An 18,858-nucleotide genomic window follows, 5' to 3' on the forward strand; every position below is an offset into this window, starting at 1 on the left:
CAAAGCACTGTCACTTAGTATTTAAGCAACTATTAAGTATTAGGCACTGTGTTATTTGAGATGTTATATATAATTAATCATTTGGGGAACTTAGGACTAGGCTTGTATATAACAAACTTGATAAGATAAGACCTCCTAAAAAGCCTTATGTTATACCACCAGGACACTAAGTATAACAACACCTAGGACTTCCCAAAGACAGACACCAAAGAATAGGTCCCTGTGTCCTTACCACCAGGCACTAGGGTATGTTCTGAGAGATACCTTTTAGAGTATCACTGGGACTAGATTAAAAAAAAAAAAAAAAAAAAAAAAACTACCCTGTGAGCTTTTTTTTTTTTTTCAAGAACTATGGTATTCTGGAAGTGCAGAAAGTGTTCCAGAAAGTTCATTCATTTGATGGATTTATTGAAACCCAACTAAGTGCCAGGCATTGTCCTGAAACTGACTATGTAGCAGTGAATAAATCAGATATGATACTTCCTCTTAAGTGGAGAGGCAACTGTTAAATGGAAAACTGAACAATCTGTTAATACGTACTCTATAGGAAAGTACTAGTGATGAGAGAGAATAGCATGTGATTTCCTAATTTACATTGATGGGTCAAGGAAGGCCTCTCTGGAGAAGCAATACATTTCAATCTGATGGATGAGTAGCACATAGCCAGGGAGAAGGAGAGTACTCTAAGGAAGATAGAAGAGCACATTCAAAAGTACTCGTTCAGCTGCACTTTCCAATATGGTAGCTACTAGCCACTCATGGGTATTACATTTAAATTAACTAAAATTATATCAAAACTTTAGCTTCTAGTTGCACTGATCACATTTCAAATACCTAACAACAATGTGTGGCTAGTGGCTATTAAACAAGACAGAACAGATCATTTCCACTTTTACAGATTTTTTTCTGTATGCTGTTGAACAGCACTCTCCTAGAGAAAAAAAGAAATGGCAGCTTGAGGAAATGATAGAAGGCTAGTGTAGTCGAATGAATGAGGAAATGGAAAAATGATAACAATAATCCCAGCAGCTCAGGAGGCTGAGACAGGAGGATTGCAAGTTCAAAGCCAGCCTCAGCAATGTGAAGCACTAAGTAACTCAGTGAGACCCTGTCTCTAAATAAAATACAAAAAAATAGGGCTGGGGATATGGCTCAGTGCTGGAGTGCCCCTGAGTTCAATCTCCAGTACCAAAAAAAAAAAAAAAAAAAAGATAACAGATGATGATGGAGAGGTAAGTAAGGGCAAGATCCCAGAAGGACATAAGACGACTGGATTTTACTTTAAGAGAAACTGGAAATTATTAAAAGGTTTTAAGCAATCTAGAAATATGAGAATTTTGGTGTTTTATACAGATTACCTGGGGCCGGGCATAGTGGTGCACCACTCCTAACAACTAAGGGGGCTGAGGCAGGAGGATAGCAAGTTCAAAGCCAGCCTCAACAACTTAATGAGGTCCTAAGCAACTCAGTGAGACCCTGTCTCTAAATAAAATACAAAAAAGGGCTGGGGGGTTGGGGTTGTAGCTCACGGGTAGAGTGCTTTTCTAGTATGTGTGAGACACTGGGTTTAATTTTTAGCACCACATATAAATAAATAATATAAGGTCCATTGACAACTAAAAAAATATTAAAAAGGAAGGGGACTGGGGATGTGGCTCAGTGGTTAAGTGTCCCAGGATTTAATCCCTGGAATCAAAATCAAAAAACAAACAAACAAAAACCTGGCTTCCAAAAGTAGAATTTAGAATGGCCAAGAGCTGGAAGATCAATTAGATGTCATTCTGGTATAATATGCAAAAGATGAAGGCATTTAGATTACAGTTGTGGCAGTGTGATAAAGAACAGATGTCCTCCGGGGGCACTGGTACATGCCTTTAATCCCAGGTACTTGGGAGGCTGAAGCAGAAGGATCCACAAGTTTAAAGCCAGCCTCAGCAACTTAGTGAGACTCTGTCTCAAAATAAAAAATAAAAAGTGGGTAGGGATATAGTTAAGTGCCTAAGTGCCCTTAGGTATTACCCCCACCCCTCAACACACACACACACACACACACACACACACAAATGGATGTACTAGAGAAGTATTTGGGAGGTCAAAATATTCCAGGATATTGATGGAGTAAATTCAGGGGAGGGTGCAGAGGGTGTCCATGATTTGGTAAGTTTTTGTTGCTGTTAAAGGAATGATAGCTTAAAGCAGACGCATGCTAGATTCTTGAAACATTCTAGATTTAAATTACTATCTATCTATTTTATTTATTTACTTGTGGTACACAGAGCCTCACACATGTTGGCAAGCACTCTATCACCGACCTACATTCCCAGTGCCTTTCATTTTATTTGAGGGTCTTCCTAAGTTGCGGAGGTTGGCCATGTACTTGCTATCCTCCTGCCTCAGCCTTCTGAGTAGTTGGGATTACAGGTGTGCGCCACCACGCCCAGCTTCTAGGTTTAAATTAGATACAACAATGTAAAGATGAGTTTTTCAATCATGGGAAGAACTTCTTACTTTTAATGAAGCCAAATAAATGAGAATTGCAGAGAAACAGCTAAATTTGGGGGGAGAAAAACTTCAATGTTAATGCTTCACTATAGAAAAAAATAGTTTCTCTTTAATGAATTTTCACGAAGATTTCTCTACGTATCAGCCACTGGCTTTCTCATTTAATGCTCAGAATAGTTCTATGTACTAATACTAATATTATTTTCATTTTATAGGAGAGGAAATGTAAAGTTAACAGATAACACATGTTACACAGCCAAGACTATACCCAATTCTGACTGTAAAATCCATGTTATTTTAACCAACATGATATACTTCTTCCCACTGTTTTATATACTACTGTTTTATTTAATAAGAGGAAGTGTTAGCAACTGGGAATCAAGTCATCTGGTTCCTATTTCTGGCTGGTATATAAATAGAAAAATATGCCATTTGTTGTAATTACAGATAAAAAGCAAAGACCAGTCTTAATATATACTTACGGAAAACTAAAAAAAAAAAAACCAAAAAAAAACCCTCTCAAACTGTTTTTCAAGTAAGCTTCTAACTTCTGAATAAGGCTTTGTTACATTTTACTTTGTTCCTAAGTCTTCACAGCTCCAAAATAAAATAAATTACATCTGAATTGCTTTCTCATTTGGAAAATTACGAACAAACTGACCATGTGACAAAGCTCCCAGCTTTTGTGGTTAACAGAAGAGACTCTGGAGCCAGAATGATTGCATTTGAATCCTGGCTCTACTACTTACTAGGTGCGGTATAATGGTTAATTTCCAAGCCTCAGTTTCTTCTTTCAAAAATGGAGGTATAGGGGCTGGGGTTGTAGCTCAGCGGTGGAGCGCTTGCCTTGCGCTTGCCTCACATGTGCGGGACCCTGGGTTCCATCCTCAGCACCACATAAAAATAAATGAGTGAAATAAAGGTATTGTGTCCAACTACAACTAAAAAATAAATATTTAAAAAAAAAATGGAGATGTAAGTATTAAATAAGATAAAAATACCAAGAGCAGACTTCTTAGAATGGAAGCTCCAAGAAACAGATTTTTGTCTGTTTTGTTCACAGCTGGATCCCAGCACCTAGAAGTGTTCTGGGCACATAGTAAGTGCCCAATAAATATCTGGTAAATAAACCAATAGTAAATGCTGAATAAGTACCGGCTATTTTATTATCACATACAGTGAACTTTATGTCTATAGTGCTTATTTCATTCACTATATTTTCTATTTTATGGATAAATCAAGAAAAATCAAGCAAATTGCCAATTTTCAAGCAAATCTAACAAACTGCCAGTTTCCAAGATTGAAGAATACAATTTTTGGCTATGCTTGGCCTGTCAGCACAAGGATTTACATGTCCTACACCATGAGAAGAGAACTAAGATTTTAACATATATATATGTTATATATATATATATATATATTTTTTTTTTGTTATAGATGGACACAATACTTTTATTTATTTATTTTTATGTGGTGCTAAGGATTGAACCCAGCGCCTCACATGTGCTAGGCAAGCGCTCTACCAGTGAGCCACCACCCCATCCCCCTTTAGCATATTCTTGACTCAGCAGTTTTTGTAACAGTAGTCTCTTTGGGCTGAAACAGCATGTGAAGTTGCAAGATAATTCCTCTTTTGTTAGAAACAATTTCACCAATGTGTCCTAATAAATTTTCCCTCAGAAAATTTATTTTCTGAGGGAAAAAATTTTCCCTCAGAAAATATATATATAAAATCTGTCATTTTGTTACATAAAAATCTTAGTTCTGACAAAATAATTCAGGAAGTAATCATTTGGTTTACAAAAATATATCAGAGGCCCAGTGTGGAGCATGCCTGTAATCCTAGTGGCTTGGGAGGCTGGGATAAAAGGATCCTGAGTTCAAAGTCAGCCTCAGCAAAAGCAAGGTGCTAAGGAACTCAGTGAGACCCTGTCTCTAAATAAAATACAAAATAGGGCTGGGGATGTGGCTCAATGGCTGAGTACCCCTGAGTTCAATCCCTGGTGTATGCCCCCAACCCCCCGCAAAATCACAGAATTTCTTTTTTCTTTCTGTTTAATTTTTTTTTTTTAGTTGTAGATGGACACAATATCTTTATTTATTTATTTTTATGTGGTGCTGAAAATCGAACCCAGTGCCTTACATGTTTCGCAAGTACTCTACCACCGAGCTACAACCCCAGCCTGAGAATTTCTTCAAGCAACAAATTCCTCCTGCGGCACTTAAGACTATTAATCAAATTTTTAATTCTTTATAAAATTTAAATCTCGGCTTAAACAGAGGTACACCTTTTGAGGTGCCACTAGCTTCCATGAGGAAACCCCTTAATGAAAATTCCAATTTTCTTATTACCAGAGGAGCATGAGGAGAAAAGTGAGGAGAATCTTACTAGTTTGCCTAGAAAATCAAATTTCTCCTAAATGGGGGAAACAAAATCCAACAGTCTATCCTACCACTTGGCTCTGACAGGTATTTTTCCAGAAGTTGCTATCTACAGAATTAGGCTATTAGAGATTAAAACTACAGGTGTCAAAGGCATTGGATTTTTCACTCCAATTCTAAGCCTAACTATAGACCTATCTGCACAAAAACTTTGCTAAACTTCTGGTACTTTGATTTAGAATTGGGGTTGACTAAGATTCTTCTTGCTGGGTTCAGTCACTGAGTGGGTACCTGGCACAGGTAGTTTTTCCTCTGCTAGATGAAGCACTACTCTTTTAACATCCAGTTCACAGGACCCTTCCTTCCATGCCTGTGCAACTCTGTAAAGCAGTTATGTCTGGCTCTTGCTTATGCAGGCCCTCATTTTTTTACCAAACTTTTTTTGTGTGTGTGTGTGGTAATGGGGATTGAACACTGAGGTGCTTAATCACTGAGCCACGGGCTGGGGATGTGGCTCAAGCGGTAGCGTGCTTGCCTGGCATGCGTGCGGCCCGGGTTCGATCCTCAGCACCACATACAAACAAAGATGTTGTGTCCGCCGAAAACTAAAAAATAAATATTAAAATTCTCTGTCTCTTTAAAAAAAAAAAAAAATCACTGAGCCACATCCCCAGCACCCCCGGCCTTTCAAATTTTTTTTTTGAGAGAGGGTCTTGCTAAATTGCTTAGGGCCTCATTAAGTTGCTAAGGCTGGCCTCAAACTTATGATCTCCTTACCTCAGCCTCTCTAGTAACTTGGATTACAGGTATGCACCACCATGCTCAGCCCAAAGGTTTTTGTTTCTTCCTTTTTGATCCACTCCTGGGCAAAAGTTTACTCTTCTTTTTGTTTTTGGTACTGGGGATTGAACTCAGGGGCATTTAACCACTGAGCCACATCCCCAGCCCTTTTGGTATCTTCTTTAGAGGCAGGGTTTTGCTGAGTTGCTCAGGGCCTGACTAAGTTGCTGAGGCTGGCTTTGAACTTGTGATCCTGCTGCCTCAGTCTCCAGAGCTGCTGGGATTTCAGGCATGTGCCGCCCAGTGTGATTTTCTTACTTTGTATATGCTCATTATTTTCATTATATTCTGTTCTTTTTTTGTCTATACGTCTGTGTCTAGTTCTACACTGTGAATTGTATTTTACCAGTTTTGGATTCATAGCACCTGTTTTAGTGATTGCCACATAGTGGATACTCTCAATAAATCTCTGTAAAATGAGTAAATGGATAATAGTATTCTTTGGACCTTTATCTTGCTTCCAATCTCTGCTTATTTGGCTCTATTTAATAGTGGTTCTTAACCACTAGGATCATATATTTAAGGAAGAATATGGTAAACTCCTTCTCCATAAACAGGCAAATAAATTGAAGTCTTTGGAGCCAGCTTAATTATGAAGCTCTGATACAGAAGCATAGTAACTCCTTTGCAAGTTTGTAATGGCCCTGTTTTATTTTATTAGAGCATTATATTTATACATATTATGTGAGTTCCTTCTGACATAATTATACATAAAAGGAATCTGATTTCCAATCCCCATTCCCCTTCCCACTTCTCCCTCCCCCTTTTCTCTTTACTGATCTTTTCACTCCTATATTTATTTTTTATTGGTTTTCTTGATTGACTTTCAAATACAAAAAAGGAGATATTCCCTCTAGAGAGTGTATAAATAAATAAAACATGATGTTATTAGATTCATTCCATCTTTTTTTCCTTCCTCCCTCCCTTCTCATCCCTTCCACTCCCCTGCTCTCCCCTGAATCTTCATGAGATCTAATCCCCTCCCCCATTGTGATATGGCCCAGTTTTGAAGAAACCATAACACCAAGTCAAATCTTTACCTGAATTTCATCACACTTGATTAGCTTTTCCACCTCTCCTTGACTCAGAAGGATGAACTCTTCATGCTGTACCACTTCAGGAAAATGCTTCTGGCTAAAAACCTCAGCTGCTTGCATCAGGTCAACACAATTGTGAGTTTCAGCAAAGTCCCTGATACCCAGGCAATTAGAAGGGTCCAGTTGACTTTCTAAGAATTCACAGCAGGCCTGCTTCACCCCTAGAACAAACATAGGTAGTGAATATACTTCCAAGACATTTGGGTCAGGTGTGAATTGGTCTTATATTCTTGGATGTCAACCATCATCTTTGTATGTTCTCAGAGGAATACCAGCTCAACACCTAAGAAGCAGATTAGAAAATTTATTTTATTTTTTCAGTTCCAGGGATTGAACCCAGGGGTGCTTAACCACAAAGCCATATCCCCAGCTCTTTTCAATTTTTTTTTAAAATTTTGAGACAAGGTCTCACTAAGTTACTGAGGCTGGCCTCAAACTTACAATCCTCCTGCCTCAGCCTTCCAAGTCACTGGGATTACAGGTGTGTGCTACCACGCCTGGCTAGAAATTCTATGTTTAAGGAATTAAAATCTTATTTCTGCCTTATGAGCTATGTCACTTTCATAAGAATTTTATATCTGCCTCTGCTTCATCTTTAAAATGAGTATAGCAAGATGAACTGCTTCCAGGGACACTAGCACAATTAAGCAAAACTATAAAACTTGGAAATCAATCTATAAAATTAATTAATAATTCAGCAAATGTAACTATTTTATACTCTACATCAAACCTTATTAAAAGGCTCCAGTGAAGGAAAAAACAGAAAATACTACAAACAATTTCATACTTCTCTAATCAGAAAGATCAAAGTAGGGGTTGTAGTTCAGTAGTGGAGTGCCTGCCTAAAATTCTACTATGCACAAGGCCCTGGGTTCTACCTTGGTACCACATTAAAAAAAAAAAAAAAAAGTTCAGAGTGTAACCTCAATTTTATAACTCTGGACTAATGCAAAAACTTCTATCTTATCCTGGAATAAAAATGGAAAATATTTCAATTATATGTATATAAAAAGCAAAGAATGAAAACAGCCTGGAAACTGGAAGGGAGATTATGTCTACTTGTGTGACTTTTACACTGTCATTTTCTTATGTCATGTTAAATTTTAATAGATATTTTACATGAATCAAAAATTTAAAGATACAAAAAAGTTTACCATGAAAAGTGCCCGTAGGCTCCATATCAATCTGGCCATGTGATGGCCAAGCAGTTAAATATATCTATACAGGCAATGAATACCATCAGGTTCCATTCCTCCTTGGCTTAGAAGAACGAACTCTTACAGGGGTATCATATACACGTATGTGTCAGAAAATATATATATTATTCATTCTTCCACTGTTTTAAAAAACAGAAGAGGTGTAAACACTCTCTTTCATAGCTGGATACTCATATTTGGAGAGGCTTTTTCATAATGTTATTGACATTTGATCTTTCATTGCTCAAAGATTCAAAAACCACGGATGGTAAACTTATGTTCCCATAGTTGGTTTCCATGAGTTTTATGATTAAGTTTATATCTATTTTAAATATTTCCAGGGCTATTCTGGTATGAACAAAACCAACTTTCAATGTCTGTACCTTTCAGCTGAAGCAAACAGGCTGCAGGGAGCAGTTCTTGTACATTCTCTACTGTCACGTGGACTGTTTCTGTGTATACAAAGTCCAACAGAATTTCCATGGTAGAAGCAGTTAAACCTTGGATATCAACATATGGTTTCCCCTTCTCTGAAAGCTGAAAATTCACAGGATAAGAAAGACTACTTTCTATCTAAGAATATTTTCTAAGAATACTTCTACAACATAAAGGTAAAATCTCAAATCCCCACAGATAAAAAGGATGTTAATAATATCAATCATATAAACATCTTTTTTAAAATGATGATCTATTTATTAGATTTGTATAAAGGAAATAGGGCATAAATTTGGAGCTTTTCAAATGGAGAAGGCAGTTATCTGTAACCCTAGGAGTATAGAGAGGTAGAATACCAATTTTACGAGTGAATAATTTAAAATCCCAACTCCATATTAAAACAAAAATAGATATTTTAAAGAATAGAACAAATGCAGTATGAATACACCACTAGTGTCCATGAGCTTTTTTTTTTTTTTTGGTAATGGGAATTGAACTCAGGGGCACTCAACCATTGGGCCATTCCCCAGCCCTTTTTAATATTTTATTTAGAGACAGGGTCTTGCTGAGTTGCTTAGCACATTGCTTTTGCTGAGGCTGGCTTTAAACTCATGATCCTCCTGCCTCAGCCTCCTGAGCCACTGGGATTACAGGCATGTATCATTGTACCCAGCCATGTGCTTTTAACATACAAAATATGAAGCTTCTAGAGGATCCTGTGGGCTATAAGTCCACATTTTCCAAATTTACCAAATTCTGTCATCTACCTTTAGACTAAAGTTGGTAATGATGAAAAGGAACATGCAGGTTACCTCAAGGGGCCTTCTATTAACATTCTGAATACAACTGAATTATTTGATACTTTTTCAAAAAATGGGTCTTTGAGATATTAGCTCTGTGGCAGAGTCCTTGCCTAGCATGTGTGAGGCCATAGCTTTGCTCCTTAGCACACACAAATACAAAATTCAATTACAAAACATTGGGATGACTCTATTTTAGGATTACTGAGTAACTTGTAATTGGTTGTACATTTGGTCTAGAATAGTTCCTTGAAATAATGAGTACTGATAAGGCCAGATAATCACAGAAAAATGTGGGGTTTTTTGGTATCAGAGATTGAAGTACCAGGGGTACTTAACTACTGAGACATTCCCCAGCCCTTTTATCTCTATTTTGAGAGAGGGTTTCACTAAGTTACCTAGGGCCTCACTAAACTACTAAGGCTGGCTTTGAACTTGTGATCCTCCTGCTTTAGCCTCCTGAGTTGTTGGGAATACAGGCGTGTGCCATCATGCCCAGCAAAAAATTGTTAGAGTAAAAATCTTCAACTTTACAGGCAATAATCTATCTGAAAGCTGATTACCTCATGAAAACTTTACTAGATCTAAACTTTAGTGATATTACCCACAAAACTCTAGTACACTTACACTATGAACTAGATGGCTTTATTATCTTTGATTTCTTCATCAAACCATAGAGAAATCAAAGCATTCTTAACAAAGCAAAAACACAAATCAATCCCTGACATTAAAAAACATCACTAATAGCCAGCTGTGGTGGTACATGCCCGTGGTCCCAGTGAGTGGAAGGCTGAGATAGGAGGACTACAAGTTCTATGCTAGCCTGGGAAACTTAGCAAGACCCTGTCTCAATTTTTTAAAAAGGGCTGGGGATTTGGCTCAATGGTTAAGCATTCCTGGGTTTAATCCCTGATGCCAAAAAAAAAAAAAAAAAAAAAATATGAGTACCAATTATACTAAGCTNAAAAAAAAAAAAAAAAAAAAAAGATATGAGTATGTGTATTCTGTCTTTCAATAAATCAACTGTATTTCCAATAGACAATCAATTTAAATATGAAAATTATTATATTTATGTAAGAACTCAGAACATTTCACATTTACATTTTGCACCACAATCTGTCAGCATGCTTCTTGTTTACGATTATTTCATCTAATTCCCACATCACCTGGTTAGATGGTTAAGCATGATGTTGTTGTTACTTAAGAGATAAATGATCTAAGGTTTACAGAAATTATATGGGGGCTGGGGTTGTGGCTCAGTGGTAGAGCTTAGCATGTGTGAGGCACTAGGTTAGATTCTCAGCACTGCATATAAATAAATAAACAGAGGTCCATCAACAACTAAAAAAATAAAAAAAAATAAGTTATATGACCTGAGCTTGGTAACTTAATTAGTAAGGGACAAGGAGACAGGTAAAACCCAGGTCCTCTGGTCTCAGTCCTGTGATCTCTCATTTGCACATTTGAGAAACATGTTATGGCTGGAAGATAACAAGGAACCATCTAGTTCAACCATTCTTTTACACATCCACCCAGTGCAGTTAGATGACTGCTAGGGTTCATACAGAACTGCCAAGAAAACAAACCTAGAATTCCAGGTCTGGGCACTTTCCTTTAAATCAATTACTCTTAAGAGTAAACATAAGCCACGTATCATTTTTGCCTGATAAAAACAGTTTTTAAAAAGAGAATGATTTTACAAAACTCCATACTTATTTCTCAATGTGGGAAAAAATAATGTAGACAAATTTTTTCAAGCTGACAAAAAACAGGATGCACAATATATCATTAGCAGCCCATTTCATGCTCAGCAGCTGCATTCTCCTTACCCAGTTACCTGCCAACTGCTTCTCATGGGAGATATTGTGGAAAACAGTATAGCACAGGGATATGTAAGGTTATGTTACATAAGATCATTTTAAATTAGCCTACATTAGCAGGAACGACCTGTCAAGTTTCTGTTTTTCCTACCAACCAAGTGACTGAGCACTGGCTCACAGTAACATAAACTATACCGGTTTTAAAATTAGATTGTAGACTATAAAATGTGTATTTCAGAGGCTGAGTTAACACAGTAGGTGAAAACTGGGCCTTAGAGTCAGAAAATACAGGCTTAAATTCTGCCTCTACCACTTACAAGTTCAAGACTTTGGGCAACTCATTTAATATATCTTGTTCCTTTATTTGTAAAATGAGATGGCAACACTACCCCCAAGGTGAGATATGCATAACGAACATGGAGCACAGTAGCTGGTCCATAAAAATAATTATCCTTAACTTGTCAAAGACAACCTATTGCTAATTCCCTTTGTTAATTCTTAGAATTAATGAGTCAGTTTTTTTTCCAAGTCATACTCTTTACAACTGCATAGTCATTCACTAGATTTTATTCCCCTCATTTGAAATCATTCTGGAATCTATACTGGTAGAATGGATACTGATTTTTCATCATATATTGTTAGAAGGCATTGGATTAGGTCTGAATCCTATTCTTCCTCTTTCCTTCCTTCCTTCCTATTCCCCTGGTATTCACCTTTAAATCTTGGGAGAAATCTGGAAGGCAAACTTAAAAAACATTAAGTAAAATCCAATGCATTTGTGTGTTTTACTATACACTAGAGACTCTTCTAAGCACTTTATATGTAACCTTCTAAAATAATCTTTACAGTAATCTCATGTTATTATGTAGTACTATCATTCCCACCCCTAATTTAGAGATGAGGAAAACAACACACATCTTATCCAGAGACTGTCTGTTTTAACTACTCTACCATAAAAATTCACTATCATATCAAACTTCTACTATTTTATTCAGTGAAAAGAGACATCAACAAGATTATGTATTCTGAGTCTCATTTGTGCGGCAACATCATACCACTTACCTCGCTCGTGAACATGGCACAGAAGTAATCACTACAGGCAGCCAGCACAATCCGATGGGCAGGGAAGTCTTTCTGCTCTACTCTTAATGTCACATCACAGAGGGTGTTGCTCTTCCTGAGGGAGTTCATTGAGTTGAGGATGGATTTAGCATGAGTATTTGTCATTATGTCTTTGGGGGCCATAATGCCTCCCATCAAGTAATATGGAGAAAAAACAAAAAGGGTCCTTGGATTCTGCCACTACAAGAGAAAAAAAAATGAAGAGCATATTTGAATAAATGGGGAAACTGAATACACTCAATTAACTTTATAAATTAAGGAATCAAGAAAAGGCTTCTTCAGACCCAAACATCCAGAAGTAGAGAACACTCCTATTACTGACATCACCACCTTGATCTAGCCACCAACTATTCCAAGTAAAAGTTACCTCTTTTTTCTCTAGTTCCACATCTATGGATTTGACCAACCATGAATCAAAAAACACTGAACAAGTAAAATTTCATATGCAATGAACATGTACAATTTTTTTTCTTTTCATTATTCCCTAAACAATACAGGTAAAGAATATTTACATAGCATTTGCATTGTATTATAAATAATGTAAAGATGGTTTAAAGAATACAGGAGGATGTGAATAGGTTATATGCAAATACAATGCCATTTTATATAAGGGACTTCAGCAACCCTGAGTTCCTGGGACCTATATGCCCTGTAAAGATCAAAGGGGTGACTGTGCAAAGTTCACTTGTATGCATTAATTAAATAAACTAACAGATTACACATTTGAAAATCAGCATAAGTAGTTTCTTGATTGTGGATGGGCTTTAGTCACACTAGATGTGGGATTTTTTTTTTTTTCCCTTCAGGGATATTTCTGAGGAATGAAATGGGGTTAGTTGTTATTGAGACAGTTTTATTTGAAACACAAAACTTTCTAAAATGAGGAAGAAAAGTCAAACTGGTCTTAAAAAGTCCACAACTCAGTCCTAATTTTTGAATGCCAAAACCATATCCTAAATTCTCATCAACTTGTTTATGGCTGCATTTCTCTATACGCACTCCAGATACTCCCTCCGACGACTTAGCAAGATTCCTTTTACAAAAAAGCATACGTTTTCCTTAAATCAACTTGGTTTTAACTCTAAGGATGCAAGAAAGGTCTGATCAAATGTCTGCAGTCTCTGAAGGTGCTCTGGGGCGTTACCGCAGGGCCCAGCCTGTGACTAGACTTAACGGTTTGTCAAAACTGATTGTAACCTTAGTGCAGAGTAGTCTTTCCTCTGGGCATTCCTGCCTGGCCGAGCAGTCTCAGCAGTCTTCGCCCTCACCTTTCGGAAGTGATCTATTCTAGAACTTGCGTTAATATCTGAATAAAGGGGTTTCACCACCGGAGATCGGGGCGACGGTTTCCAAATTCTGGAAGGATCAACTGCAGATAAGAAACAGGGTCTCCTCCCTTGATAACCACCAGGCACCGCCAGGTGGAGGAGCGGGAGGGGCGCGGCGCTGGGGAACCGAGGGGAAGCCGCTCGAGCCCCAGCACCCCTCCTCTCCCGCCGACCCTCCCATTCCACCTGGGAGGGCGACCAAGGATGGGGGAAGGGCCAGAATCGGGAATTGAGGGGTAGAAAGGCGGAATGCCACCACGTCCGCGCCACTCACCTCCGCNGCCGCCCCGACCCGGAGGCTCTGGATCGGTAGCCGCGGTCGTCCCGGCTCTAGTCTCTGCGGCCGCGCGACGTGATGACGTAATGCAGCACGAGGCCCGCCCCGCCCGCATCATGTGAGGAGGCGGCATCACGTGACTGGCCTGTACCCGGGTGCGCGACTTTCCATACATCAGGAGGAGGCCAAAAAGAAAAGGTGGGCCAGGGAGGGGATCGCGCAGCTTTGCAGCTCCGTGGTTGGCCGACACTGATGATTCCAAGGCTTTCAGAGCTGAGCATCTAATTGCAGGGAGTAGAATTTACCTGCGAGATATTTAGGAATCCACTCCCACAGAGAAAACCCGCAGAGGCTTCAAATTTCTTCGAGGCCATGGTCCACGATGGCCTTTTTATACAGCCCACCGCTGCGGTGAGAGCCTTCTAAGGGCTGCGGTCCACAGGTCTCAGAATTCTCTGCATCATAAGCGGCCAATCATAACCACTTGGGTTATTTTAATTCTTTCACTCCAAGACAATAAGTGGAAGGGGCTTGTGGCCACTAGTGAGGGAAAATTGCAAACGATCTTCCTAAAGAGGCCCCAGTAGTCCTTATCTCCACTGTGCTCTTCTGACTTTTGCGATGTCATTGATGCTGAACGTTGTTCAGAAATTTTGCTTCTGGTAGATTTCTGTGCACTTCTCTTATGGCTAAGAAGGGAAAGATGTTTCTTGGCCCAGCTTATGTGAATGTCCAAACTAAGTATGTTTGCTTACACGGTTTTCCTCTGTGTGGACTTTTGATTCTTAAAGATAATAAAATCATAGCCAAGTGGACAGCATTCTAATTTTACATAACATTTCCATCTTCCATATTATACCTTCCTGATCTAAAACGCTCCCTGACATTTGCATTTTGTGGATGAGAGTGCAGGATTGGTATAAATTCTGTTGAGGATATTCTGGAATTATGAATGTAAATATACCTTGGTTTTTAAATAAATGTATCCTTCATGTGCATATGAAAAATTATGTATGTGCAGTGCTGTACACTGCAGCAGTTTGTAGAGTGAATTGAAAACAAGGGGACTGATTCAATTAAGCGTGGTACATTTATGCAATTTAATAATAACCTATGAACAGTGTATCTATTATTTGCATTAAAAAGGCAGGAAAATATTCGTATGCTTGAATATATATAAAATGTAATTGTGATAACATTGGTTTCTTTCTTTTTTTTTTTTTTTTTAAATATTTATTTATTTTAGTTCTCGGCAGACACAACATCTTTGTTTGTATGTGGTGCTGAGGATCGAACCCGGGCCGCACGCATGCCAGGCGAGCGTGCTACCGCTAGAGCCACATCCCCAGCCCCACATTGGTTTCTTTGTGAAGAGGAACTAGTTGGCTTGGAGGGGGAGTCGGAGGGGGAGGAGGTTTTTCAAATCTTTTGTTTCTGGACATGTGACTTAAAAATATGTACACTTTAAAAGAAAAATAATTCCTTGTTTTCTGGATGCAAAAATAACCTTTAATGACCTTGCCCTAGTTTCTTACTGCTAAATTAAGGACATTTCCAAATATGAGAACTTAAAGAGGGGTTTTTAAAATTTTGTTTTGTGTATATGCATGTGTGTGTGTGTGTGTGTATATATATATAATATATTTTAAATTTTTTATTAGTTGTAGATGGACAACAGTATCTTTATTTATTTTTTACGTGGTGCTGAGGATCGAACCCAGTGCCTCACACGTGAGGCTATAGCCCCAGCCCAATATATATGTATTTTTATAATATATAAAAATATATTTATATATATAAATAAATATATAAAAATATATATTTGTTAATTATATACTATTATATATTGATATTATATATTTCACATATATTTATGTATATATGATATTTATTTTATTTACATATTTATTTTTTATCTCTATCTATCTATATTTTTTTGTACCAGGGATTGAACTCAGGGGTGCTTAACCACTGAGCCACATCCTGGGTCCTTTTTGTTTTTTATTTTGAGACAGGGCCTCACAAGAGTTGCTTAAGGCCTTGCTAAGTTGCTGAGGCTGGCCTTGAACTTGATATCCTCCTGCCTCAGCCTCCTAAATTTCTGGGATTACAGGTAAAAGAGGCTTTGTTTAGGTATATGCCCACTATTACTGTAGTGGCACCCTCTCCCCCACAGAAAATCTTAATTAAGCTTCTCCAGAAATCTTCACCATAATTGATTAAAGGACTATGAGCAAAAGAATCTCTACAAAAGAGTTCAATGTAGTTAAGCTTCCTATTTCCTCTTGCTCTTACAATAATTAAATTTGGCCACGGGCCTGAAAGAGATCAACACTCCGGGTGCTGAACACCTCTTTACTAGTTTTTTCACAAACATTTATGGATATCTAGTAAAAAAAATATAAATATACACACACACACACACATATATATATATATATATATATGTATACATATATAACAATCTGTAAAGGTTTTCAAGGGAAGTGTGTCTGCAAATGCAGAGTGTGATAAGAAAAAGATTATTTTAAGAAGGCCTCTGGCCTTGGGCTGGAGCTAAACAGAGATGTTTACATTTCGAAGATTAGAGAAGATGTTACTAATTGGGCTCCATGGTAACAGCTGGCAGGGAGAGGGAAGAAAGGGGAGAAGAAGCTCTCCCCTTCTCAGGCACTGTCCTTGAAGGGTTAACTTGCCCAGAACATTGAAAGAAAAAGCTGCTTTTGTGTGAACTTCTGCAGACTGAACTTCTGAGCCCCTCCCCTTCCAAGATGGGTATAAAGTTCTGAAACTGCCTGAACTTGGGGTTCAGGGGGATTGATTGATTACAGCAGAAAGCTTTGCCCTCTGAACCTTTCTGCAGCCAAATAAACCAGCTTCCTATTTCCTATCCGGGGTCCTGCTTCATCTGTCCCCTACAACATTACTGGCACAGTGGCATAGCTTTTGATCTCAGTTACAAGTTCAAAGTCAACCTCAACAACTTATCGAGATCCTGCCTAAAAATAAAAAGGGCCAGGAATGTAGCTCAGTGGTATAGTACTCCTGGGCTCAATCCCCAGTATAGGGGAGGGTGGAAAAGCCCAATTTCTTAGAAAAAGATGGAGAAGCTGTTACCAAGAAAGACAACATACTGAAGTTGGAATTAGTTCAGGCTTCTGTTTTCTTCAAGGTTACAGTCCTTGCACATAATGGTCTTTATGTAATGGTAACATTATCCTTCCCATATCAGAATATTTCCAGTCATTTGCCTCTCTGACCCAATATTCTTGGTTTCTTAGGTACATTCAGGAGGGCTGGGTCTGAATAAGGTGAATCAATCAGTCAGTTTCCATAAGTCATCTTGCATTTATAGTTGGACACCTGGAGTGAAGGGTAGCTACAAACAGTGGGGGAACACAGGAAATTTGCTTTGGAACTCTAGATCAAGTACATGGAGTATGTCAAATCTGTAAACAGGCCAGGCAGAATGCACTGCACTTTTGTACTGCCAGTGTGCTGGACATGAGAATGCATCTCTCAGGTTACTGAGTGTTACCCAAGCAGGGATCCAAATGCTGCTTAGAAGTGAATTTCCTGAATTTGCACCCAGGCCAAGGCCACAGCTCCCAAGGGCTGGTTCCTGCCTCCAACTGAGGTTAGCAGAGATAAGCATGCAAACCCTTTTCAGGGGAGATGGGACTCCTTGGTTAGCTGACAAAAAGACTTGTGAGTGGACCAAGACCTTATCCCAAAGGGTTTTGCTGAACCTTACACTTCAAGGTGGACTTCCTGGACATGTCACCCTGTTCTCTCTTCCTCTTTCCTTCATGGGGTCAGACTTGCATCAAGGTCAAATGGTTCTAGCTTTGTATTTTCCTTTACATATAAACATTTTCCCCTAATAAAATCCTTGCACATTTAATTTTATCTGAGCAAATGCTTTCCTGAGAACGAGACGAATACACAGGGCATCCAAGAATTTCTTTGGGCTCTTATTCCTTTGTAATAATCTTAAGTTTACCAATTTTCCAAAGTTCTAATTTTTCCCTAATGGAAAATGTATGGCCTCCAGAGAAAGTGAGTCTAATATTTTATTTAGTGATAAGGGGTAAAATCATCAGACTGTTAGCACTTATACTTTCTTTGATCAAAGTTAGTGTTTTGTCACCATTTACTTATTCTGTAATAGTTACTTGTTGCTAGTTAGAAGTTCTGATAAAAGCAAGGAGCAAAAGGAATTTTTAAGTGATTTGAGATTGTAGAACATGAGGCTTAATTGGTTCAGAAGGATCTGGATTCAAATACTGGCTCATATCCTGTCATCTAAGGAAAAATTACTGGTCCCTGCAGGCATTCAAGGTTGCAACCACAAGTGTAGAACTTGAAGGAAACCTAAGGATCACATGATGCAACTTCATCTATTTCCTGTGTGTCCTCATAAGGCAATCCATAGTAGCTGAGGCCTAGTGTGCTCCTCAAACTTGTTGAGGACCTTTTATGTGCTGGGCACTATAGAACAAGTAAACAAAGAAGGAAAAACAAAACAAACAAACAATGCAGTGTGATTAAAGAAAAAAGAAAGGCTAAGAAACTGACTCTACCCCTTTTCCGTCAGTAAATAAAAAATCAGGGGGAGATATTTTTCATGTTTAGAATGAGCATACAACTTACTTCACAGAAATACAGATATAAAAATGACATACCATAAGAACAAGTAGGTGCTCAATAGATATTCTCAGATCCTCATTCCATGGTCCTGTCTAGTACTGGAAAATGAAACACTAGTTTTCACAAACTGCTATGGATCTCCTTATTTCCTCATCTAGAAAATGAGTGGCATTGGATCAGATGCTCCTGAAGGTTCCTTCTGGTTTTACACCAGTGGTTGCAAACTCAAATGCCTCCAGGAGCCAACAGATGACTGCAATGAGTGAATCACTCTAGGTGGGACCATGACAAATTGGAGAGCATAAGCCCTACTCTCTAAAAAGACATGGCTGCTTTTGAGCTGCAATAGATTTTTCCCACTGTGCAAAGACAGACAAAACAAGTTTGTGGGCATTTGGGATGTATAGAT

At 38.3% G+C, this 18,858-nt stretch overlaps 1 protein-coding gene across 2 annotated transcripts in view; it reads right to left on the reverse strand.

Annotated features, from left to right (window-relative positions):
• Window positions 1-18,858, reverse strand: part of Klhl12 (kelch like family member 12) — a 52,467-nt gene that overhangs the window by 16,442 nt on the left and 17,167 nt on the right. The window contains exons 2-4 of one of the 2 annotated variants that reach the window (XM_048809706.1): window positions 12,135-12,375; window positions 8,401-8,554; window positions 6,765-6,982 (exon numbers count right to left, since the gene is read on the reverse strand). In XM_048809706.1, the coding sequence (XP_048665663.1) occupies window positions 6,765-6,982; window positions 8,401-8,554; window positions 12,135-12,329 (567 nt within the window). In that variant the 5' untranslated portion in view covers window positions 12,330-12,375. Of the gene's footprint in view, window positions 1-6,764; window positions 6,983-8,400; window positions 8,555-12,134; window positions 12,399-18,858 lie in introns of those variants that run through there. The other variant, XM_015483852.2, reaches the window with a different exon arrangement.

This window comes from Marmota marmota, unplaced genomic scaffold (assembly GCF_001458135.2).
Source record: "Marmota marmota marmota unplaced genomic scaffold, marMar, whole genome shotgun sequence".
NCBI lineage: Eukaryota > Metazoa > Chordata > Mammalia > Rodentia > Sciuridae > Marmota > Marmota marmota.